At 45.9% G+C, this 26,745-nt stretch overlaps 1 protein-coding gene across 2 annotated transcripts in view; it reads left to right on the top strand.

Annotated features, from left to right (window-relative positions):
- Positions 1-19,165: 19,165 nt before the first annotated feature.
- Positions 19,166-26,745, top strand: part of FSTL4 (follistatin like 4) — a 208,797-nt gene continuing 201,217 nt past the window's right edge. For both annotated transcript variants that reach the window (XM_068698227.1, XM_068698226.1), the window contains exons 1-2: positions 19,166-19,268; positions 24,182-24,317. In XM_068698227.1, the coding sequence (XP_068554328.1) occupies positions 24,189-24,317 (129 nt within the window). In that variant the 5' untranslated portion in view covers positions 19,166-19,268; positions 24,182-24,188. The remainder of the gene's footprint in view (positions 19,269-24,181; positions 24,318-26,745) is intronic.

Raw genomic sequence — 26,745 nt, 5'->3', positions numbered from 1 at the left:
GTTACATTCAATAGTATAAAATATTTTTAAAAATGCACGTTACTGAAGTTAGATCACTTTTAGCCTTGGGGGGGGGGGGGAAGGATTCAAAATTAATCGTCATCTAGAGTAGCCCAAATGAGCTCACGCTTTATATTATTTATTATGAAGATCAGTTATCGTTTTTTCCAGTGTCAGTTTCACACATCCCTTGTTTTGACAAGCCCTCAATGGAATAGTTTCACGGTAGTGACAAACTGGGAACCAGTCCAGTGTCACCAATGAAGGAGGTTTGATTTTCTTAGCATTATGTTGAGAATGTGGAAGTTCTGTAGTAAGCTTGCGAAAAATAATAGGATCCACAAACAGAGGAATTGGAGATCCAATAATTCTTTTTATTTACCAACAACTTTTTAGAGTTGGTAACCAGGAAGAATATGGGAATTAATAGATTTTATTGCTTTCACTATGGAAGATATGGATAAGTGCCATTCTTGGAGATGCTAAAGGGCTCTCGTTATTTTGTTCCATGCTTCAGTTGTACTTTGAAAACTTTTTTTTTTTTTTTTTTCAATTAATGGTTTTGTCACAAAGCACATATACACTTTTCTTTGCAATCCTAACAACTTCTATTACCAGAGGCTATTATGGCATTTAACTGTTGCTGGTAGCCATAGCAGTAATCACTTTTCTTGACCTAAGGATGTTCTTCTGCTCTCCTGCATGAGTTGCATACCTCAGCTTTTTGGATGATGTAAATGTTTCTTGTTTAAATGATGCAATGTGGTTATTGCCCTTTTGAAAATATGGGGTATAAATCAGTGAGAGTGGTTGCTCCATACAGAACAAAACATAGTCCTTGCTAGTACCCATATATCACCCATTACTGAAATCTAATGCCATTTTGCTCACCTAAAGACAGAATTTGTCCCATGCACCTTGTGGAAAAACTCAGCTGACAAAAGAAAATACGGAACATACACAGAGAGAAAAAAGCTGATATCCCGAGCCATAAAAATCAAAAGTGAAAAAGTTCATAATTTAAAGCTGCCCCAGGTCATAATAAATAATTCATTCCTCGATTATACTCAGTTTTTCCTTAACATAAAACTATCTCCCCAGTTTTTTGTAAAAATCAATCTGTAGGCTCTTCCATATGCATGTGTATAGGATGGATAAATATATGGGTATAAAACCTACATGCCATGGTGATTTACTTTGATTTATCGAGATTTGCTTTTTGTTGATGCATAGTTACGCTGATGGGTTCTTGGTACTGCAAGATCCACCATATCCCAAGCGGTACAATGCGGGTTTTCAAGAGTGGCTTCATTGGGTTTGCTCCCATATTCTGTGTGTGTAGCAAAGATGCATGAGGCAGTGCCAAGAGGAGATTAACTGAAACAGTAAAGCTGAATATGTGCTTTGCCAGTAGCTTTAATTCACCCTCACTTTCTCTTCCTAGGATTGTCACTAATAGACAATCACTACTTCTTAATTATTATTTAAGTTTAATACCATGTTATTACTGCTGGATGATATGAGCACTTGTAGCTGTGGTTGGTCAGAGGAACCACTTTGCATTGCAGGTTCCTGAATAGGTACGTTTGCAAATATTTTGCCTGGCACTTTTGTTTAGGAAGAGTTGAAATTCCACGTTTCATGAACATGCTTTTCTGAGTCCTTTAAATTCTTTTTCTCTACAAACACGTCAATTACTCTGGGAAAGGCAGTGAACTTTTCTCAGATATGAGCAAAAATAATTTCAAATTTGAATGAATATAGGCTTATTGCTTTGCTTCATTGCTTCTTCAGTTTTATTTGAAATAGAAAAATCTATATTGAATTAGGTAATAGGAGCTGTACTGGAAAGTCTTTGTCATGCAGCAGATGCAGAAGAGCTTTGCAATGAGTTAATGTGGCCTGGCTCATCCCACCCAATTTGGGGTGTTTGACTGAAGCACGCAACTCAACCTCATTTTTGGCAGTTGCCAGAACTGCTCTGTGATGCGTCTCCCTCCCAGCACAGAAAAGGACACGTTATAGTCTGAAGAAAATCAAGAGAAATCAGCTCCTTCCTAAGCAGTCATGACCTGAAATGCTCAAACTCCTGGGAGGTGCCTGCTGGCTGGGCTGGGCCCTGCCTCCTTCTGCCTTTGTTCCTCAGGTGGCGTTGGCTAGGCTTTTTATCTCTGTGTGAATGGCCTTCCACACTGTGGCCAAAAATATTTATTGATTTTTATTTATTTATTTATTTTACAATCAACCCCATGAAACTTGACCATTTTCCCTTTCCAACTGGAAAGCTCAGCTCTGCGGAGTAAAAATAACACATCAGCCAGCCGGCAGCCTCGTGTGAGCAAGTAGGTAAATTTTGCTCCTGCAGAGAGGCTCAGGCAATTAAATTCGTGAGCTCTTCCCCAGAAGAGTTATAACGCTCATAGATTTGCTCCTGCTCCTTTCCCTCCCCACCTTGGCTTCCCTCGATCCCAGGCAGGCAGGATTGACTTCCAGCAGTTCGCCGTGCCTCTGGGACTGCCGATGGACTTGTTAAATTGTGATAATAATTTTAGGCTGTTGGCCACACATTTGTTATGAAACGAAGTAACTCTCTTCACATGAGCTGTCAGGCAGAAATTACTTTTAGTCACAATCAATCTAAATTTCAACTGGAGACTTGAAGGTGAAGGCTGTGAACTTTGCTACCTATTACGGGCCTGCGAAGCCATCCAAGCTTTTTCATTTTTAGCTAGATCAGTATTTCTGTATTCCTCTGCTGCAGAAAGTATTGTTTATATGCTATAACCCCGTAGCATTAAACACAATAAATCCTGTATTTCAGGAAACTATCTCCATCAAATTTGAAATTTAACTTCTTTGGGTCAAATTCCGACCCTCTCTCTTCTTCTGGGGAAAATTTCAGGCCCCATAGCAGTAAAACCCAAAAACAATTAAAAAAAAAAAGTATAACGTTTCACTAGGCTCAAAGTTATCCCTGTTCTTCTCATGCATATGTTTCAGGTTTATCAAGCAAATGGCACTCTTGTTCTGCTCATTATAAAATATTCACTCTTGGCATCCTGAGCCCATGAACCGAGGCTTTAAAGAAGGAAGGAGCCTGACTAAGAGACGATGAGTGCCCGTAAGCACTGTGTGTATGTGAGACCGTACAGCAAACTTTGTATTCAAACATTTCTCCCACACACCTTTTGCTTACACTTCATTTTTAATCGAGCAAAGTGAATGCAGCCCAACACAAAACCTGTACCTAATGCTGGGTGTAACGACCCTTTGAGTACTGCTATGAGGGGGCTGCTTCTCTCTTGTCTAGCTTTGGAGAGTTGTAAAAATGCCTTTTAGGTGTGACCCACAGATGGACTGAAAGGCACACAGAAGCAGTGCACTCATCCAGCATGAAATCAAAAGCTAATCGATGCAGATTATGTTAGATTAGCTAAGCAAGTAAACAATTAGCCAAGTGAATGCCACCTACCCTGTCTTTCTGCACCAACCAGTTAAGGAATTTGTCTTCAAAAAAGTGCCAGTTCCTGCTGGTGACATTGCAGGTTATGGGATGAATTTTTCAAACTTGGAGTCTTGAAGAAAAAGGAAGAAAATTTTACCAGGAAGAGGGGTCAGCTCTTGGGAATTAATAGCAGATTTTGATGTGAAACCCCCCCCACAATGGGTCTGGCCCTGGTCATGGAAGTGGTGGCAGTTACAGAGACATGGGGTGAATGCAAGCTCCAGCCCCAAATCCACAATGTGGGCAGGGGACAGGTGCCCCACTGCCTCTCAGGAAGACAAAGCTGCTCAAAGCCTAATCCTGGAGGTTTGGATCAACTTCTAACTCTTTAAGGTCACAGTGAAAATGAAATTAGCATCTGGACTTCTGGGACGGAAGAGCCCGCTCATCGCTTTGCCCTTTGCTTCGGGCCCCATAAAACTTCATTTGTGCAGACTGGCAGCCCTGGGAGCAGCGTGGGTGTCCAGGTTTTTTTTACAATATCGCGTCTCACTTCTGAGTCGGCTTGCCTTGCTTTTAGTTCTGTTTAGATTAACACGAGTGCTCCAACAAAAAGAGTAATTTAGCAATATTAAACTAGTTTGGGAGCATCTGTTTGCTAATATCACTGTTACCAAGCTACAGAAAAATCGCGAGTCTGACTTTGAGGTTCTCCCACTAACGCAGGAATTAAATTGTGTTTATTTGCACAGTTAATTCCCCAAAAACAAACATAATCCATTTTTAGCTGATGTTTTTACATAATTGTTGATGAAATGGAATACATCCAGTGGTCGTATCTAAAATATAACATTACCTCCTACCATTAACACAAGCTGTTTTAATTTTTTTTTTCATTTTAAGTAAGTATTGCCAACGTAATATAGCCACCGAGATTTCAGTGGTCTTCATTACTTGCAAAATTTGTGATCACTTGATTTTTTTTTTCATGTTATTATTCCCTTTGCAAAGGATTAAATCACATGTAAAACAAGGTTGTGGCCACTAAAAAAAATTAATTCACATAATGTGTTCATACTTCACTCCAGTCGGGGAGTTCCATAGCAGGGCAGCTCGGCACGTGCTTCAGTGGTGGAGAGAGTGCTGGGTGAGAGGGAAATTGCTGGAAATCTAACATATTTGTCATGGGATCTGATGCTATAGGTTTGATTAAACCAGCCCAGGCCTTTCATGAATAGGTAAACTGCTGAAAATCAGTTTTTTATTATTAAATTTAATTTAATTAGGGTGTGACTGCTTAGGACCAGGCAGCATCAGCCATTCCTTTCATTTGGATTTCCCCAGAGCTTTCGACAGCAGAATTTGCTCATGTTGTTTGTTTGTTTGGTTGGTTGGTTAGCTGGTTGGTTTTCCAGTGCTGGGGGCAGATGATGGGTATAGGCAGTGCCCTCACCCTCCTGATCCTTCCATCCCTGAAGAGCCTCATGTACCCAGCACACCGAGCAAGACCCTGCTGTGCTTATTGCTGCTGTGAGTGTATTTATGCCTGCAGTTAGCTCCTTGGCCATTAAACGAGATTTGGTGAGTAAGTGGCAGGGGCAAGCACAGGTATATGTGCGTTATCTCCCATACTGCTGTGAAATACGGTCTCATAACCTTGGTGGTGGTGGGTTTCCTCTTCCCTCAGCGCAGAGGATCCTGCTGGCGTAAAGTAAAAAGTCTGTCTTCTCAGCAGAAAATGCAGAAGGTCAAATACAATTTTGTTAACAGGGATTTGGGGTATTTTTCCACTTTAACAAATTAATTATATTTCTTTTTGATCTTCAAAGGCTTTGCTGAATCATTGTTTGTTCCTTTTTTTTTGGCAGGGAAAGCTGTTAGCAATTCTGAGAAATAAATTGCAAACACTTTCGAACCTGAGGCCAAAGCCTGCTGGCATTTAGGTGTTTCCAGATGGCAAATGTATGAGGGAGTGAAAAAAAGTAAACTGACACCAACATCTACAGAACATTTTTTGTTTTTACCAAAACAAAAAAGGAGAGATGTATACAGAAATTCTTAATCTGTCAGACACTGACTGTGATTTGTAAACATACTTTCTTAAACATGAAATTACGGGTCTTGTGGCTGGCTGTGTAACAAGTGAATGCAAGCAGTGATTTCCACTGTATATTTTCCCAGAAAACAACCTAAACATTCAAGAACTTTTCATTTCCTTCAAGCTAGGAAGATGATGCATACTGCAGTGATCTGGGCTGGTCAGTGCTGGTTAGAAATAGACTGCCCAAAGCTCCAGTGATCGGGTGCTGTATTTTTATGGGAAAGGATGGCTTCCCCACCCAGCCAGGTGTGTGTGTGTTAGGACATTTGGGCGATGGTGACTAGCAGGGACATGGGAGCATCGCTCAGCATGGGTGCCTGCTCGGTCAGGACCCAGCTGCTGACTTCTTATCACGTGCTGATAACGTGACAAACACTCCCCTGCCCACCTGGTAATGGACAAGGGGATTCTTTATATAATTTTACTTCATGTTTTCTCTAGGGGGTATTTTGTTGAACTCGGTGCTGTTTCCCAGGCAGCCGACCCTCTCCCCTGTAGGTAGAGGAGAGGAGGAGCTGCCCCTGGGGCAGCCCAGCCCCATCACACCCAGCACCTGCAAACCCTTCCCATTTTGTGAACGCAGAGGTGGCTCCTGAGCTGCTCCTTGTGCCTTCTCCGGCCTAGAACGTGCCCAGGAGCTTTGGGCCTGTTCTGCTGTCGTTGTGCGCACCTTACGCTTATTCAGCTAACAGTCTGTTTGAAATATGAGCCTAATCCCCGGGTAATGTACTATTCCTCTTAGATTTAACTCGAACTGATCCCTACAGAATGAATTTTTTAGCAGGACAATGTAATCTGTCCGTGAGATCTTGACAATGTGCTCCAGAAGGAAAATGGGAACTTCTCAGACTCGCGATGTAAATGAGAACCCACAAGGACACGCTGTGGCTATCAATACTGTGCAAGGAGGGCAAGATCCTGCCAAAACGCAGTGACTTTGGCTCCCCAGAAGGGAAAACATTTAGCATCATCCAGCTGCCCTCCATCGCTTCCCATCACCCAGCTCCTCGCTGACCTTCTGCAGGTGCCGTGCCAGCTCCCAGCCCTGCTGCTTGGCCATGGCTGCAGTACAGATCCGAGGTCCAAGAAGGGTCGGTAACGTTAAAGAGAAAACTTGGTTTATTTTTCTTTTGTGCCAAGTCTGTGGCTGGATTTTTGCCAAGCAGCTCTTTGTGGCTATGTGGATTTCCTTTTATCCAACAGCTCAAATGTGTCTGGGGATCATCGTAACTGATTGTTATATTACCAATACTGTGAGCATTTGTTGTGTGACACAGGTCTCTGGATGCCTCCATGGTGTAAATAATCCAAGGAACAACACAGCAAAATGCCACGTGTCACAGCGCCATGCAGGAATAAGTCTAAGGCAAAAGAGCCTAAATATGAAAGCAATCAGTTTGATGTGAGTTTGTTTGATTTGTAAATAAGGTGGTTCAAATAGAAGGATTGAACTTCATCAAGTTTTAGTCATAGGCTGACTTCAGTTACCTGGAGGTCTGAATTGGTTCAAGCTTTAAATACAATTTCCTTTTAAGTTTGAACCATAAAAACGTAATTCAAAGAACACAAATGAAGAGAGTGCCTAGTAGACTAAAGGGAAATGGTCTTGAAGTGAATCATATGCTACTGAAGAAAGACCTGGTACCATTTTTGAGACCTTGACATCATCAATGAAATTCTATTTATTAGTTTCATGTCTTTCCCCTCACCCTACCCCCGTGTTTCTGCACTTGTGCAGCTCGGTTCTGGTCCGACTGCCTCATCCATGCTCATTTCTTTTGGTGGAGCCCATTCTGATCTATGTAGTTATTGTGGTAGAATGATAAGCTACTCCAAATGAAGTGCTTTTGTATATATATGTGGATTAATGGACAAAAGAGTAACCATCATCTGAGATTTCCGGACACCTCCTTTCTCCATAACATCCTGATGATGTTTTCTGACAAATACCACGGAACAAGAAGGATCCGATTATCTCCCAGGCTAGAGCAGAACATAAGAAAACATGACTAGCAGTTCAATTTGGCTCAACTGAAAGTGAAATCTGCAGCTCGAAGAGAGAGTTTGACATTTCTGAAAAGCGAGAAGCTGAAAGATGCATCAAGTCAGGCATCGCAGCCAAGAGACCCCCAGTCAGCACTTTGTAGCCTCAGGCACCTGCGCATTGATCTGCAGGAAGTCATCTGGAATTCACCCACTGCTAATTGATCCAGGAGGTTGGTACAACATGCAAGGGGTATTGCAAAACAGCAGATCTTCACGTGTGTGGAAGAAAAATCTGTCATTTTTAGGGCTGAATACACCTGGAGGGACGGTGATGGGAGGAAACATCCAAGTTTTTGCATCCTGAAAGTCAGGGGACTTCTGCCAGCGGGTTGCCATGACCCATCCCAGCTCTGGTGAGTAATTGTGGAAGTTTGTGCACTCTGATTCACTTCAAACAATGTGTTGTGCAATGACAGTAAAGAACAAAAGCCTATCAATAATCAAGGGGTTATGGTTAAAAAAATTAATGGCTCTTGGTATAAAATTGGATCTCCAGGTCTTCACTCATCCACTTCAGAACCTAGTTCAAAGCTATCCAAGGTAATAAAAGACCTTGCTAAAATAAAAGACCTATCCAAGCTAATAAAAAACTTGACAGAGTTACTGTGTGTCATTTTCCAGGGAGCTGTAACTACTGCGTTATAGCCAGTTCATTGAGAACTAAGTACAGAGCCCAAACACTGACGAAGCTTTGGAAGAAAAATGAATCATTGCTGGATCAGATACAGACACAAAAGTGCTGTGTTAGAGGTTAAAACCATTCCAGGAGCTGAATGCTTTTGCTGCATAGAAAAGGATGTGACAATGAGTTTCATTTAAAGACTGAATTCATTTGCCACAGGAACAATGAGGTTTTGCTTTTTTAATCAAAATGCAGACAAGTAATTTCTTAGGCAAGCAAAGCTCTGAATTATGGTAGGGAAGATACAACATGAGTAAACAGTCCTTTCCGTAATACAGCTATAAAATATTATACATATACATATACATGAAATAAAGAAGTGATTGAACTTGTCATTTAATTGTACTATCAGATTTGTAGCATGTGAAAATGTCAGAGAAAATAACACAGTATGTAGGATAGGTCAATTTATTAATTGTGGATAAATTTTGAGCCTACTCCGGTCTGTGCTATTGTATTTCTTGTTTATAAGCATTCACCAACTAGCTTGGATAAATAATTCCATTCAGCAGGTTGGTCTTTTATTAGACTTTTATAGTCTTCCCAGTTTGATTACTTCCTGGATGTTTTCTAGGATCGGTGACTGGTCCCGGGGGTCACAGAGCAGCATTTCTGCCTGAACACCTGTAACTTTCCCAGTAGGAGAGTAATGTTTAGCATCTGGCCAGTCTGAGCTTCTCAATAATCTAACGTTGTGAAACTCTGAATATTTAAAGCCTTCCAAACGCCACAAGAAAAGGGTTAATCTCTTTATTCATGAATATCTGTGTAACTCTTGCCCATTCTCCAGACCAGCTCTGTTACGGCAACTTCATAAATTGAATCGCATAAAAACTGTACTGCAGATAAACCAGATAAACCCACTGGGGACCAAATCGCGGGCCAGTTATTCATTTTCACTCCACATCACTTGGGGGCTTTATCTGTATAAGAATGCAGGACTCAAACCTATCAACTAGCAAAGCAAAAATGCGGGTTAGAGATGAAGTTTGGGGCTACTGAGATTGAAACGATCTGTCAGGGTGTGCTTGAAGTACGAGTACAAGTCATTGTGCTTATTTGCAAGAAAACGCACAGCGATGTGAAAGTTTCTGTTTGCTAGAGGTCTTCCACTTGCGTCCCTTCTCACAGCAGGAATTTGGAGAAACCGCCCTGATAAAGCAGCCCCCCCGTGCGTTCCTGCAGAAGGCTCAAACCCAGATTTGAGGTAGTCTTCAGAGCACAGAAGGTGCTGCACTTTGAAAATATTTCCAGGGCAGCTGGATGGGTGGAGGCCTCTAGGCTTGAGCACATCTCTCTGTGCTGCGGCACGCTTCTGGCTTAAAGCTGCTCTAACTGAAGGAGACTTGTTTGTATGTGGCTGAGGAAGCCTGGAAGGAAGGAATTATTTCCTGTTTTTTTTTTTTTTTTTGTTTTCGTTTTGAGGTTTGAGGCAGGGAGAGAATATTTAAATGCAGATGTTTGATTGTACCCGTGTGCCCCCAGGGAGGCAGGATTGCAAAATCTTCATTAAGGCCATGTGAGAGGCAAAAAATGTAAAGAATGAAAAGGATTCAGCTCTTCATATTATTCACAGGCAGGAATATGTTGTCTTGAATATTATTTGTGGGTCTGATCCCCTGAGATCTGAAAACGCTGACACAGTGAGGAGTTTTGAACAGTTTTCCAGACATTAGGAAATTATGCGATACACGAGGAAGGTGAGATGAGAAGAGGGACTAGGGATGTTGTCCCCATCTCTATTTCTCCCTGTTTCAAATGCATTAATATTAAAAATAAATAAAAAACAGCTGCATGTTTTGTAACCCTGTCAAAGAAAAAGGAGAAACGAGATACATACTGCCTGCTGTTGACACTAACTTTTTCCTTTCTTTTCCATTTGTATCTGAGCTAATAGGAATAATAACTACCCCGCCTGCCCACTGCCCCAGCCGACGTGTTATTGTGCTAATCCTCCTCTACCGGTATCGACTGCTGCTCTCTGAGGGGTTGCCTTGCGGAGTCAGAAATAAATTACCCATCAGAATCAATGAAACTCCTGACTATGGCTTACACAGATGTGGCTCCGTCACCCATCCCGGCACACGATAAGTGCCTGACAATTACCTCCACACTCTGTGCTTCGAATGGGTTGGGGCACGCAGACCTCCTTAGGGAGAAACCCTCTCATCAGCATGTGGTCACTGCTGGGCCATCGCTATTTCTTCATAGCACCTTGGCGTTAGATGAAGTATCTTAAAAATCACCATTGGGTTTGTTAAATGGGTATGGAAACAAAATAGGAATTGAGAGCCGTGGCGTCGGTATCTGGGTGATATTGAGGTTAGGACGCGAAGATGAACTAATGAAGAAAACTTCCTTTTCTTCCCCTTTCAACAGCTCTCCCAAAGCTCAAATAAAATTGAGAAAGCATAAATAGATCACTGCCTGTGTTGTGCCCGGTCTCCTCGGCTTCAAGTTAGTTCAGTTCTTGAGTTGTAAGCTGCCAGATAAAGATAGTTTATTGACTGCAGACTCAGGAGTGAATCTGAGTGTAAGATTGTGAGTGAAAGGACCAAGTCCGTCAATGGGCAACTGCCTGTCAATGGCTGTGCACAAGTTCATGGCTCACGTGGAAGCTCAGGGCTGGGGTGCATTTTGCAGCCCTCTGCTCAGCTCTGCAGTGCTGCCCTTAAACCAACGTTCAGTATCTCCCCGTGAGCTGTGCTGGCATATTTGCACTGCGGCACAGATGTACCAAGCGTACCACCGCATATAACTGCAAAGCCAACATCTGGTGCCATTAAATGCAGTAGAAATATCGCTGTTGGTTCTAGTGGGCCTGGTAGCTCAGTTATTTATTTTGCTTTTTTTTTTTTTTTTCTAAGGAAACTGAAAGTCACTCCTGTGATTGAGCAACCTGTTGGAAGCAGTCAGAGCTCTGACTCAAAGGGTTGGCTGGAGTGAGCAATACCATGGCTGCTGAAGGCTGGGCGACATCAGCAGGCTTTCTGCTCTCTTCCAGGTCACTATCTATTATTTCCAGAATGGAAAATTCAAAGATCAGAAGGCACCTAATAGGTCGAGAGAGACAATGCCTTATAAAAATGTTATTGCTATCGACTTGCTGGAAGATTTGATTACAAGGAATTGGCAGGGAAATGATTTAGTACTAAACATTGATGACTGTAATATCCAAGAGTTATTCTGGACAATAAGATACAAGAAAAAAATGCGTTTTCTGTTACTGTGGGAGAGAGTGTTGCTAAAAGGGTAACAGAGGCTCGGCAGAGTGATGATGAGGAGCGATAGGCTTCTAACAGCACTTCCAAAGCAACAGAAAACTGTTGGTAGTAGAAATTTGGCCAAACAAGTGAAATACTTACAGAAATATAATTCCACAGGCAGCTAAAACAAATGTAAGATTATTTTTTTTTCTTACTTAAAGTATTTTATCAAGCAGTGCTACAAGTGAGTGGCCATAAACAAGGTAAAACAGCCCAAAATCAATGTCTACCCGGGGCCCCAAGACAGATTTGTTGAAGCCGTTCAACACATTGCTTTCTTACTGGTGTGTGTTTGAGCCTTAACCATGAGAAATTTCTTCTATGGGCAAAAACCACGGTCCCAAAAATTCTCTGTCAAGCTAGATTATTTCCCCACTTTCTCCCCTCTGCCTTTTCCATCTCCCTGCGCGTCGTTCCAGCTGGTTTTATAACTGCTTGTTTGGGTTCGGCTTGAGATTGGGTTACAGAGCAGCCAAATAACTGTCCGCAAGGAAGTAAAAATCTTAGCGCTAGTCCGACCAGAGGCTCTTTATCTTTAAAATACAGCATTACAAAGCCTGACGTCCTCCAGTTTTATTAGCTGTTCTTCAGGGGTGCTTAGCTGGCAAGTGCAGCATCTGGCACTGCCTCGGCACGGCTCTAACAGCCTGAGCACAAAGCTCCCCACCGCTGCACAAATAACCTCTTACAGGGCACGGTGCTGGTGGCAGCAGGTCCTGCTGTCCCCTGCTCCTGTCCCCTCCGGGAGCAGGTCCTGCTGGAAGCACACGGGGTTTGCAGGATGCGACCCTCACAGATGGGACCTTGTGCCCCGCGGAGAGCGGTACCGCTGCTGGTGGCCGGCACAGCACGCCGAGAGCCACGCGGCGCTGTGCTTTTACTGTAAAACATATTTTTTTGCCCCTTTTAGCTCCCTGCAGTCAAAAAGGAGGGGCCGCAGCTGTGGTTCAGAGCAGCCCCTGATGTGTGCCCAGCAGGTACAAACCTGCGCTGGAGCCGGCTGATGGGGGGGGGCCGTGCACAGCCAGCGCCGTTCATTGACCGGGAGGGGAAAATTCCAGTGTAAGTGGTCTCCACTGGGTATAAAACAGCACCGGTGACATTTGCCTCTTCTCTCAGTGATAAAATGTATTTATTTGTGAAGTAGATCTTAATCCATCCCTGAGAAGTGTTTTTAGTTTTTTTGCAGCAGCATTTATAATGATTGAATGTGCAGCTGGAGAGGACATCTTTCTGTAGCAATGAACAAAAATAAGAATAACTTTTCAGCATTACCGTATATCAATAGCCAATTATTTTTGTATGGATGGGTTCTGGTTGGCTGCTAATGGACTGACAATGAGATAAGTCTTCCAGGAGAGAAACCATCATTTTAAAGACAGAGTGGCTGGCCTTTTAATTTTAAGGTATTACCAAAATCACACCTTTCACCTTTAAAAATTGTAAATGATCACAGCCCTCTTCTAAATCATTTCCTTGCTGTTTGGACTGAGCCCGGCTAATGCTTTGCAGGAGTTTGTCTTCACGAGCAGCGACGGTGCCATTTACATCCCTTAATTTTTCTTGAAGAACGTCATCCTCCTTGCTTGCACTCTCCCTCCCAGCCTGCTTCCTGGCCATCTGTCTGCAGAGGGGATTTAAGGAACCTGTCGCCAAGTCCCCCTCGCTCCCGTGTGTTTCTTGAACTCCACGTACCGCACAGACATGTGCTGGCATAAAGCGGAACCTATTAAGCGATGAGATAAAACACAAAGGTGCTTCAGAAGGCTTCAAATGTTTCAAATGAGGCAGACTCGCATTTCTCGCTGGTTTTTCTTCAGCTGTGGTGCGCTTTCTTTCATCTCCGTGCGCTTCATTCCCCTGCCCCTGTCCGTTGGATGCGGGGCGTTTTGGCGAGGAGGACAAGCGGCCCCCTCCTCTGCCCGGCCGCCCACTCACCTGCTGCAAGCCCGAGCCCTCTCAGCCCACTAAAGCTCATCATTTTACTGTTACTCTTAAAAACAAGTTGAAAAAAAAGCTCGCCATATGCTTCAGAACACGCACCACGACTTCGCTGTGACATGACTGCACTTACAAATAGCCAAGGAGCCTGGAAAAAAAGCTAAATGCCTTGTTATCCGCCGTGCCCGTGGATCAAAGTGCTTTCTTGTCTTCAGATAAACACCGTCCACTGGCTTTGATGCTGTCTCCAGTGCATCTGGGTGAGGACAGCGACAAAATATTGAGAGATGGGAAAGCCGAGGGGTACAGGTGCCGCTCCGAAGCCCCGAGCTGGGTCTCTGGCTGGGGGTCCTGCATCCCTGGGCCCCGGGGCCAGCACAGCCCCCAGCCTGCTGGGCTCTGCTTCACGGGGCTGGACACAGAGGGGGATGCTGGAAGCTGCCACAACTTCAGCTCAGGTATTTGGGGTTATTTACTCGACCCATTCGCGTGTCCCATGGAGAGCAGGCAGCCTGCTGCACCGACAGCTCCCAGGAGTTCAGAAACGTGCCTGGAGTCCCTGTGACAGTTTATATTCCAAAGTTTGCCCGGTAGCTGATGGTTCCTTCCTCCAAGTGACATATTGATTGTGGGTACACGTAGGGCGAGTATGATTGTGTTCAGTATTTGGAGCTCATCATCTGTTATCCCATTCGCATTGTCATCCCGGACCCAGACAGTATCAAATTGGAAGCAGTAGTGTAGAAAATTACGAACAAATCAAAAAAGACTACAGCTGTGAAATGAATCAAAGCACTGTTTCTACATTTAGTATTTCCTTTGGTATAAAACATCTTTTACGATTTATTTTTTTTTTATTCTCTTGGGCTGACAGCTCCGGAGGCAGGGACCGAGCCCTGAGCGCACCACCGGGGCCAGGTGGGTCCCTGCCCTGCCAGCACCCCGAGGCATTCACCCAACAGAACAATCGTTTGTTAAAACATGACCAAGGCAGAGAAGACCATGTCGCCAAGGGCAGCGCCTCTCTAGATGTGAGCCTTGACCCACTTTGACCACCTGAAGGACGTGCCTCTGGTGTGCAGCCTCCTCCACGGCTGTCCTGGTTGCAGCACGGCAGGGGAACGGCGCCCACAAAATCCTGCCCGTTCTCAGCTCTTGACCTCGGTCCTCTCCATCTGCTGCACCTTGCGTGGGTAGAAAAGTTCAGGTCTGAGCTCCATGTCAGCTTTTCAGAGCAGCCCCTCGGTGCGCTAACGCTGTGCCGTGCGAGCAGGCTTTGAATATGTGTGTGTTTGTATGAAGATGACCACATTAAATTTAAGCAGAAATAAATGGTAATTTAACTGGCACGGATACACAAGGCTGACATAATCTCTAAAGGTTTGAGGCTGCTATTAAATTTGTTCCTCCTTATTAATTTGTGACCAAGAAGATAATGAAAAACTGGCAACTCTGAAGTTGATATAAAAAGTAAGAGATATACAGTTGGCATGGAGAATTTTGTGTGCTGTCAAAGTGAAAAAGCTTTGCTAAATGTATGTAGGCAAAGATACACACTGCCATCTTAATGAGCAATTAAAAGATGGACTCGTAATAATTGAATCGTGACTCTTGTCACATTTGTATTTGTTTAATATCCCTGGTTTTGGTTGAGTCTGGTTCCGAGTTCCTAGTTTAATCAGGTCTGATTTAGGCTTTTGGTTCAAATAACAAAAAGTGATGAGCGTGAATCTTGTTGTCCTATTACTCCCTCAGCTTCTTGTTCCCAATGAATACGGCGTTCTTTTAAAACCTCATGCTTAATTACTGCATTTAAACAGCAGGATCGGACACAGAGGTGGGGAGTTGATTTGCTGTCGTTCAAAGTTTGGGTTTTCAAAGCGAAAATCTCATCTTCCTTTCCGCAGATCACTTGGTGGATTTTGGAAGTACTTCAGATGGATAGCAGCTAATTCCTTTGCTAGTAAAATCAGGGAGCCTTGGCTGTGCTCATTGCTCTGTTTCTTCTTGCCTTTTTGTTGTTGTTGTTGTTTGATTTTTATTTTTTTAAGCCCGATAAGAGAGGACCATCTGTTCTCCAAAACTCTTTCCCTTAAGCTAACTGCAGTGGTCACTCCTGCCCGCTCTCGAATCGTCAGTGGTGCGGGGCTCTGTGCGCCCAATCTGCTGCTCAGAATTTCTCACCAGGTTCTGGAAGTCGCATCAGTCAGAGCTGACAACAGTTTGCACATTTCCAGCTCCTCTCACTGAGATGCAGGAGACCAAGGCTGGCCCAGGTGCCTCCATTTCACAGCCCCTGTTTTTGCCCAAGTCCTGTTAAATATATTGGCACTTGCAGCTTCAACTCCCCTACGTTTGCAGGGTGCTTTTGCTTTATCATTGTCTGGTTTTAATATTTTTTTAACCTATCTGGGGGGGGAGAGTGCCTAATTCTCCTTCCAGTGGGCTGTCCTGTCCTTTTATGAAAAAATAATTGCAAACTCCTTTCTTTGAATAGGAATCTTCCCCTCCTAAGGCTGTCTTTAAAACCATCTATTTTTCTTATCCTTCTAGCTCCGGTCACTGGTTTTTGGGCCTCTCCAATTCCCAGTTCAAAGGAAAGCAACAATTACTTTGCTTCAAACTCATCCAGCCCTGAAGATGAAGAATTTATCAGCTTTGCCCTGCTCTGGAGCAGAGCTGCCGGCTTTGCCCAGGCTTTGCAGCCAGATGACCAGCAGACACCCCCTCAGCAAAGCTCCCACGGCCCTGGGGATGCACAGAGACATCCCAGGGGCTTTTAAAAGTTGCCATCTGTGAGGACAAGTACATCTTCCTCACCCGAGGATTGCCTCTTGCAGCTTAACTAGCCTCGAATTGCAGGCGTTTGAAAAGGAAAGGGCCGGAGCTGGCTGGAGGACGGGTGCGAGGCAGGGTGCTTGGGTTTATAAATGGCTTCAGGCGGTGGGAGAAACTGGAAAGATTTGGAACCAGAGTATCAGAGAATTGGGAAGGAGCCAAGTGCGTAAGAGAAGTCACCAAAAATGGGTGTTGGGACCTGACCGTGCAGCTGTAATGTCAGAGAGGGAATCTGGGGAGCTGGGTTAGGGACACGGTCACCCGTAATTGATAGAGGAGCAGGCAGGCACTTGGTGTGAGCCGGATTGCCCAATCCATCACCTGCACAGGGCAAATCCGCTCCTCGTTTAGCTGTCTAAGGCAAGGGGCTTGGGTTTGGACATGGGGCTGAAATAGGAGGGCCTGGCTTTCCCCGGGGCAGGACAGGAGAGAGCTGGGTTTGTGATGCAGGACCCAGGTAGCGCCCGTGCTCGGGGCCAGGTGGGCTGTTCATGGCCTGGTTTGGGGGGGCTTTCTCCAAACCCCTGCTCCTCGGGAAGCTGAGCTGTGTGGGAGGAGGAGGGGAACCACCTCTGGGGGGAAAAAAGGAGCTTGATATTGTCATTCTGCAATAATTCTCAGGGAATACCTTTTTGCCCCAAATTCAGCTTGCATAGCTGGATTTTATTCCGGATGCTTCAGCTTTTGGGGGGTGGGTGGGAAAAAAAAACAGGGTGGCACAGGGGGACTGGGAGCTGCCTCGCCGCGCTCTCGTTCATCTCAGCCCCAGGGGCCACGTGGAGACGCAGCAGGCACGGGCTGTGCATTTAAAACTGCACCAGAATTATGTAAAATGAGCAAAATGTGCCAACTGCTACAAGCGCCTCGCAGCCAGCGTCACCCCAGCAAGCTGTGTGGGGTGAGGCAAGCTGCCTTCCTCCCCACCCCGCATCCTCCGGCGTGTGGGTATAAATAAACAGGGCTGCGTGGATGCTTCACATGTCTCCTGATACATCTCGTGTTTATGTCCGACTTAAGAGAAACAGAGAAATGACTAAATACTTCAAACTGACAACACAGACAGTCTGAAAGATATTTTCCCAGAATAAATGATGTGGGTAAGTGGTTAGGCTTTTCTTTCTTTCCTTCAGGAAATGGGAAGGAGTTGTCTCCACTGATATTATTTCTGTTTGCTGATTTTTTTTTTCCCTCTCCCCCAGGAAAGAGAAAAAGATCTCACTGAAGATACCTTTTTTTCTCTGATTAGATTTCAGCTTTATTTTTTTTTTTAAAGTCCAGACCTCTTAAGCCTATAGGCCAGCTATGAAATACGCACTCGTTGCTTCATGCAGAACACTCCACAAGGACCCGCTTCGTAGTGCCCATGCACAATTCACTGCGGATGCTCCCAGTTGCATTTGTGATTTATTTATTTTTTAATCCAAATCGTAAATCAGCAATTTGAGATCATTCTTGTTAGGAAGAAGGAAATCAGAGCAAACAAGAGTCCCTAAAAGTCATTAAATAACCTCTTTTTTTTTTTTTTTTTTTTTTTTTTTTTTTTTTGGTAAATGCTGAAGATATTTTGGAGGTGCAACGTTTACCTGGCCAGAACTAAAAGTGTGAAAAATCCCAGAAAGCTGCCCTTGCTTGGTATCTCCTGCAAAGAGCAATAATAATAATGAAAGAGCCTACTCTCATAGAAGTCTCTTCCTACAAGCTCGTGGCTAATTTTGTGAGCTGCTGTTAAAAGCAGCAGATTGCCTTCCAGCCTAGAGCTGGTTCCTGGAGCTGCCCGTGTCTTCTCAAGCAGCTGAGCAGGGGGGTCCTGTCCCTCTCACGCTGAAGCCAATGACAAACGCAATTTAATTCCCTATAATCCAGCTGTAGGGCTCTATATCGGAAGGATCATGGAGACTGACGTGTTTTAAGAGGTCTTTCAGACTTCTGCTGCTAATTGTGGGCATCCACAGCTTTGTGATGGATCCAGCTTGCACCTAATTCCCCTTTGAAACCCAGCACCCCAACCCCCTTTACAGCCCCACTCCTCCCTCGTAAACACTCGACGCCTTTTAAAAAATAAATGAGCAATGATTATATTGATCCCTTTTCTTTTTTTTTTTTAACAGATGTGAAGGGGAAGAGAATGAATGAACGTTAATGTTTGCCTTCCCGCATGGCCACAGCTCCCGGACACCAGAAGCAGCCCCTGGCCACGCAGTGTGCCCCACCGCTGGTGGTCCCGGTGTCCCAACATGGGGTTGAGGGACCCTAAAAGGACCTCCCAGTCCCCTCGAGGTTTGCCAGAGGTGAGCCCTGAGTTCCCCAGTTCCCCCTGGGGATGTCCCCCCATCCCCAGGGGGTTTTCCTCAGCCACCCCCGGGGGCTGCAGGGCGGTGGAAGGGCACGCACGGGGGCAGCGTGGAAATTTGGGGTGCACAGCACCCCACCCAGCCTTTCCAGCACCCCCCCGAGCCTCCAGGCTCCCCACGGGGCCGGGCCTCGCTCCCCTTTCCCCAGCACCCCCCGCATCCCTTGGGGGTGCCCGACAGCAACCCCCCGACGGGGCGCCCCTAAACCCCCCTCCCTGCCCCAGCACCCCGAGGGGGCGGCCCTAAACCCCCCTCCCAACCCCTGAGCCGTGCCGGGAGGGCTCCGCATCCCCTCCTGGGGGCTCGGAACCCCGACGGCGCTGCCCCCCCCCCGGTCCCCTCCCGGTCCCCCCCCGGCCGCTGCCCCCCGGGGGCGGTCCCGGCGCCCCGCTCAGGTGCCGGCGATTGGGTGGAATATGCAAATGAGGCCGTGACGTCAGGCGGCTCCGGCCCAGAGAGCTGAAATAGGGCCCCCCCCACCCCCCCACCCCCCCAGCTCCAGCACCGCCGCCACCGCTCCCGTCCCGGCCGGAGCCGTCCCGCAGCCCCCGGACCCCCCCTCCCGAACCCCTTCGGTCTCCCGGCTCCGAGCCCCCAGGTGAGTGCGAGCCCGGGGGTGCTCGGAGGAGAGCTGCCGGGGTGGGAAAAGGGGGGGTTTGATTTATTTTTTTTGACTGATTTTATTGATTTTGGGGGTGCCCCGCTTGGCGGAGTGTTGTATTTTTTTTTTGGGGGGGGGACATCGCTGCGGGAGCCTTCCCGCTGCCGGCTCCGCGGGGCTGCTGCCGGGGATGCTCCGGGCTCGCTGCCGCTCCGCGCCGAGCCCCCGGGAGGGGCTTGGAAACAGGTGGGCACCCACGGAGGGGGTCAGAGGGGGTCGCCCCGCTCCCCCCCTTTCCCCCTTTCCCTCTTTTTCGCCCCGACTTCCAGCTTTGGGAACGAAGAGCTGAGAACGGCTCCCTCCAGGCAGGGTGGGCTGCTTTAGGGCCGGCTCCCCCCCCCCAAACCCCGAGCCGAGGCAGGGGATGCTGCTCCTGCTCTTTCTCCTGCTGCTGCCGTCGGGGGGGCTCGGGTCCAGCCGCCGCGGTCGCGAGTGGGGTCGGCGCTTCCCCGAGAGGCCCCTGGGTGGCGCCGTGGGGCCGGCGGCGGCCCCCGGAGCGCCCCGACGGGACCCGAGGCTCGGGGGGCTCCGGGGGCTGCGGGCACCGCGGGCTCTGCTGGCGGTGGAGAGAGCCGGGGGGGGTTTATCGGTGATAATCCCGGGCTGCCCGGCCGGCTGGAGCCTCCTGGGGGGTGATGGAGAGCATCGGGTGCCCCGCCGGGGTGCTGCGGAGCTGCCCCCAGCATAAACCGAGCTGAAACGTACCCGGGTGTGACAGGGGCAGCCTGGCAAGCAAGGGTTAAAATCTGCCAGATTTATGGTCCTTCATTCCAACTGGACCGATGCTCTCTTTATTATTATTATTTTATTATTTTTTTTCCTGGAAACATTGTAGTGGCTTGAATTTAAAGTAATATAAATTTAATATAATTCTTTGAAATATCCCAAAGCGTGCTTTTACGCCCAAACAGACCCCCCGCCCGGTTCGTAGCTAAACCTCGCCGCTGGTTTCAGCGAGTTCCCAACGCATCCAAACTTCACGTGGCTGAGATGCTGCAGATAGCTGGCGGAAAGCGTCGCTTGCCTTAATTATGTCGTGCTGAAAGGTCATCTTGGAATGTTTTTTTTTCCTAAATTTGTAGTCTTTATTGCACTTGACAGGAAGTTATGGGCATGAAAATTATTTCACAGGCCACAGAAATACTGTTTAGATAAGGCTGAGGCAATTGGAACAGGCAGTGGCAGAGGAACGGAGGAGCAGATCCTTATCTTGTGCTAACAGAGCCAATTTATAGAGGCAATGGCTTGGTCCAAATGCCTTTTTTTTTTTTTTTTTTTGCTTATAGCAACAGCCATAACTTCAGGTAATTAAGTTGAACCTTTCTTTCTAATGTGGAGCTTGTTGGAAATTATTAAAAGCTATTGTGAACTATTAATTTTTCGGCACTAAAAGTTAAGCTGCGATTTAAGTAGCCCTGAAAACAAAACCAATAACTGGTTTTGGCAAATTGCTTAATATTATTACAGTCACCCTAATTGAATTCTAAAAGCTGCTGTGTTGTGGAGGAAAAAGTTGTGGGCTGCCGGCAGCAATCTGTCTGCCTGCCTACTTGTACCGTGTGTCACCCAAGTGCTTTAAACAACTTGTGGTGTTCTCCCCACAAATGGCCGATGTGATTAGTGCCTGCCTTCTCCAAGGTGACCCTTTCTGCCTGAGCAGCTCTAAAACCAGCATCCTAAAGCCCGTGCTGGTATTAAAACCTGTGTCCTAAAGCCTGTGCTGGTACCTCTGGCTTACATCTGCTTGCTGTTTCTCTCGATTCAGATGTGCAGCCCCAATCTTTATGCGAGTTGAGGCTCCCCCTGTATATTTGTGTGCACAAACCCATCCGAGCCCAGGATGGGGGCATGCTGTAATTGCCAGTGTTACACCAGCACCTGCAGGGCTTGGCCAAGTAACAGCACAGAGCGTGGTGCTAAGCTTCTTGGGCGAGTGTTTCTTGGCAAAGCAGTGCCAGCTGCAAGGAAAGCTGCAGCTCTCCTCTAGTTTAGAGGAAGAAGCCACAAGCTGTAGGTTTACCTCCAACCTTTGTATATATGCCATAATATAAAAAATATATATGCCATAATATAAAAACCAGGATGGTTTTGGAAATAATTCCTCTGAAACCAGAGGAGGTGTTGCAAATGGATGCGATGCGTAACTTTGTTTACTGTGTTTGAAAATAGGTTTAATTGGAGTGCCTGCATTACAATTACTAGCTTGTGCTTTGCATGGGGGATTAAAATCTGTTTGCTCCCATGTTGCTAAGAGCAGGTGGGTGACAGGCTCCCCTCTTCACCCTCAGTTCTCAGGGGGATTCTAATGTTTAGCTGCAAACATCGTCGTGGTGTGTGTGTGTGCGACTTGTTTTATGCAGGACGTCTGTGTGCCAGCTGTGATTTACCTGGGCAGTGCTGTCCATACAGGCTCGTGTCCTGCTTATTGTGCTTTGCTCAGGTGAGGACAGGAGATTGGTGGTGAACTTGGCTGAATTTATGGTGGTCCATGCCATCCGTTCGAATGTTTTGGTTGACTTTGGGGAACTTTGCACTGCAGCCCAGTAGCTGTGTTGCATGGTGCAGCCGCAGACCTGATCTTGCCAGGAGTCTCCTGCTTCGCTCAGGCAGATGTGCTGCGGCTCATCGGGGTAAGGGGGAGCTGGGGGACGGTTTGGGACACGGAGCAGCATGGAAATGCTACGTGGTATCAGAGTTAACTCTTGCTTGATATTTATAGCGTGCATTTGTTGCTTGGTTTAGGCTATTCAGATCATAATGTATATTGCTGTGTCCTTCTCCTCTTATGAGTGAGACCAATTAATGTTCTGTCAGTCAGTGTGCAATAAAAATAAGTAATTTCTGAACCGAGAGAGAGATGCTCTACCAGTTCCATTTATAAAACAAGTGGAGTTTTAGCATGCAGATGCTGCCCTTTCAGTTTCATCAGTGTTATAGGCATCTTAATCCAAACACCATCATGTTTTCTAGTGGTTATCTACTAAATATACACGAAACTGGTTGGTCCCCTCTTTTGGGCTAGGATTGTGATTTCAAGCAGCGTACGAATGAGAGGTCTCTGGAACTGCAAAGTGAAACAGTATTTGCTGTGGTGGTATCAACAGAGCATACAAAATACCTCTATAAAACGTGAGAAATAGTATTGCTCTGCGAGAGCAATTCATAATGTAACAATGTACTTGTCGCTTATTGATATAGTGACTTTGGTTTATTAAACATTTATTTGTAGCCCCAGTAACATTACATCTGAGGTTTCTAATTGGAATTTAGAGAGCCTAATAAATTTTGATTTCATCCAGAGTGCTCTCAATTCAGGGTGTTTACATTAGTGCTGGGGAAAAGCAATGCCTTAACTCGGCGGGCGAGCGGTGTGCGGTGGCTGTCGGCTGTGTCGTTTTATTGACGGGATGTCTCTGGGCAGACAAAGTAGTTGAGACCAAAGCAGTGCTGGTGTGAATAGTTACGGTCCCAAATTAATGGCGGTGTGCTAAGCCTTGGATTCACCCTGCAGCAAATACATGGTATGAAAACGCTGAAATGAGTCCTGTCAAGACTGGGTATGTCATAGGGGCTTAATTTTGCCATTAGCGGGTAATGTCTCATTAATGTGTGTTGCTCAAACCAAGCAGCAGCCTGTCACTTGCATGTTGTCGAAGTGCCATCCCTTGCTTCGTTAAGTGGTCATCATGCTTTATTGTGGGTCTACATTAGCACCTTCTGCTGCTGCTGTGGAAGGCTGAAACTTCTCTCAGCTGCTGTGGAAATGGAGCCAGGCTTGAAGACCCCTTTGGTATCTTCATTTTGGGAAGTAAGGGCACAATCTGGTGTCCTGTCCCCAAAAAGGGCAGGTGAAGTACAGAGCTCTCAGGTCCAGCCGTGCTTTTGGAGCCCAGTGTCCCTTGAAATGCTCTTGGCTGATCTTCAGGGCGGTAGCTCAGGGTTACGCACGTACGCATGACATGCGGCAGTTCCACCTGGCAACACTTGGAGTAGCTTGCCTTTGTATTTCCAAATTCATTTAAAAAAAAAAGGACAAGAACAGCTCTCAAAGGGGATGCTGCTGTGGTGGAATCCTTGCTTATATCTCCCTGAGTCCCTGCTGCTGCAGAGCCAGGTGTTGGGGGTGGGCAGGATGAGCCTGAGGGGGCTTAGAAACATCCTGGCTGGGACAGAGGCAAATTAGTGAATACAGCTCAGCCCCAGAGAGGCTCACCTAGATCATAGCTAGAGAACTATGACCTTGGGTACAGAGTTTGCTTCAGGTCTTGTGGGTTTTACTGGGTTCAGCGGCCTCCTGGGCAGGTCTCTCGTGTGACCAGGAGTGACAGGCCCGGTGCTCCCGGTGTCGCTGTGACACCCCGGGCTGGCTGCTGGGCCCTGCGAGGCCGCGAGCTCAGCCTCCGGCACCGCCGTGGCTGAATGTGCTCGAGGCAGGTGTCATCCTCCGAGTCTGAGAGGAATAACAACATCTTCTGTCACTGCTGTGAGCCTCCGGTGATCAAAGAAACGAACAGCGGTGCCTGGTGAGGCTTTTGTGACGATTTGCTGAGGGTACAAGTGCACGAAGTGACTGAATAACCCTGCGCTGCCTGAGGAGGGTGGAGGCACCTCTTGGTTGCCACAGGACCACAACCTCGTGTTTGGGTGGCTTGTTCCTTGCCACAGCAGCTAGATTTGGAAATCCCAGTGGTCCAGCTTGGCAGGGGTGGGCTGGGAACAGCGTGTCTGTTAGAGGATAATCTAGGGGTAAGTATTTCACCGAGCTGTTACAGTAAGCTTCTGCGTGTTACTGAATCTGAGCTGGGTTTTGTTTTGAGATCACTTTATGACTGTTCTCTTGTTTTCAACAGACGTGAAATGATGAAGTCAAGAAGCTTTTGGTTATCGCTTGTATTGCTTGGGGTTTTCCCGTTGGTCACGAGGGGATGGATGGACTCGGCCGGCAGCAGAAGGCTCTTTTCGGATGCGGGGAGGTTGCAGCAAGAGGTACTGTAGATCAGCTGCTGCTGCAGCTACAACTCTTGTCTCTATTTTTGTGTGTGTTCAGGCTTTTTGTACTGTGAAAACAAGCAGGGGCATATTTCCTTACATATTTGTACTAAACACCTGCTGAGGAGGTCAGTGAAGAAGCAATGATTGTGAAAGGACCGTGAAGCACAAGCTCTTACCCTTCTTGTGTATATCGCTGTAGTTCTGGGGGGAAAATCGTGCATCTGGCTGTTGTGGAGATGCAATCTTTGTCCCTCAAAGACTTCATAGTACGCTCTGTCTTAAGGCCACTGGGACCCATGAAACTAAATTCAATAAGCAAACCCCATCCTGGCTCTTCACTTGGTTCACTGGATTGTTAGGAGAAGCCTGAAATGGTTGGTTTGCTAAGCATACCTGAGCCATGGGTTGTTCTGGGAGGACCAACAAACTTTGAGCCCATGTTGGCTTCTGATGGCACAACGGGGACTGAGGGTATGTGGTGGCCTTTGGGTGGCAGTGGTGCTGATCCGGCCAGAGAGGACCCCGAATGCACGGCCTGACAGGGAGGTGGGACTCCTGCCTTAGTGCAGGGTGGTGGCGCCTCAGCTTTCATGCTCTGGGCTTGTGGCAGTTGTGGAACAACTGAGCCTGCTCTCAGAGCTGAAGGTGACAGCATTGGCTCTCCTTGCGGTGGCAGGAAAGCCAGTGCTGTCAAACAGTTGGCTCCTGTTTAGCAGGACTTAATAATTATTTTAGTGGAGATTTTGAGATTCTGACATTGAGTTTTGTCTCAGGTGTGCTTTTTCCTTGAGGTCTCCCGTCTGTAAAAGTGAAGAAAACACCACCACCCTCACCTCCTCTTGTGCTTTGTTGCTGTGTAGTCAACACATAGTATACAGGCACTCAAATATTAAATGTTTTTGTATTGCCTTGGATCATTTTAGCTTTTTAGAAATAATTAAATATTTTGCATGGTTTTGTATTTAAAAAATAATTCTTTGCTAACGCGTATTAGTTATGATTTTTGAAAAAGTTATTCTAAGAATTAAATTCATTACTCAAATGATTTATTTTAATATAAGCTGTAGAACTATTACACTACATGAAAGACATTCATTCATTTGATCTTGCTCTAAAAACCATGAAGTTATTGCACCAATTACTTGATCTTGCTTGAGGTGAAAGGATCTAAGCTAGAAATGCATTTGTTCAGATTTGTTCAGAATTTATAACCGGTGTGAATATTAAAACTTTTAATGTACAAAACGCAGTTAAAATAGCTTCCAGGGCTGTAAGTTATAATGCAGATTTTTAATAAAGTAACTGTACAGAAAGCTTGTTCCCCAAGAAAGTGTTTATATGGTGTAACACCAAAATGAATCGGGAGATCCTGAATGTAGCTGTCAGGTAGGACAGCGAGATGGAGGTAATTGCTGTTTTCTCAAAATGCATTTGTTATCTTTCAGAAAACTTAATCTTTATACATTTTCATAAGAAAAAAAAAAACACATTTATTTTCTGGTGATATTTGGCTTTGTTCAATTGGGAGTTCATCTCCTGTGCAGTGGAATTGTGGCTGTTCTTCCTTTACGGTGCTGTGGGTTTGGAGCCCGTGCCAGCCAGGGCCTCAGATGCTGCTCTTTATTCCTCAGAAATGTTTGTTAGTTACCAAATACATGGCTTCTGATTAATATGTAATTCCATTAACATGCATTTAAATCACTGAATCACAAACAGAAGCTCGTAGCAATTCACTGAAATTGCTTTAAAAATATGTAAAGGGTTAATTTACAGGTCAAATAATTTGAAGTATGCCTTGATCTAAGATTCCTCCTAACTTCATCAAAGCAAATACTTGGCTATGGGTCACTGACCTTCACTAATACTTGTTCTGATCTACATAGGAACAAGTTTACTGAATCAAAAACATTGCTTAATTTATGTTCAGATTGCTCAATCGATTTCTTCATGGTCTGTGGTAGAATTATTGCAGTTGTGCTTTGCATTTATAAAGGGAAAAATAAGTCTTGAGGCCATAGACTGCAGTACCCAGCCTTTCTGCATGAGGAATTAACTTCCTAGCACAGCAGTGGTGTCTGTTTTCCTGATGCTCAGCCTTCCACCTCTCAAATTTATGGGGTGTTCCTGAGAAGAGGCTTTTCTGAAATATTTTCAGTCTTGAATAGAACAGTAATAAACATGCGTATGCAGTCTGGAGTTCCATAGGTATGTAATGAATTAAAATAAAAAACCTAATTTAAAAGGACGGTGTTGGTACTAAACTGAAAAGCTGCAACTTGCTTGGTCCATATTACTTTTGGATGCTGTCGCTGTCATTTCACATTGTGAAACTTCTCGGGCTGGTTCAGGAGGGTGCTGAAAAGTTCTTGAAGCTTCTGGGTGCTGCACATGGAGCACTGTGGAGCTGGGACGTGCAGCTTTC

Source organism: Anas acuta, chromosome 14 (genome assembly GCF_963932015.1).
Source record: "Anas acuta chromosome 14, bAnaAcu1.1, whole genome shotgun sequence".
Taxonomy (NCBI): Eukaryota; Metazoa; Chordata; class Aves; order Anseriformes; family Anatidae; genus Anas; species Anas acuta.
Note: the sequence above shows the minus strand (reverse complement) of the source record. Positions and strands in the feature narration are given on the sequence as shown.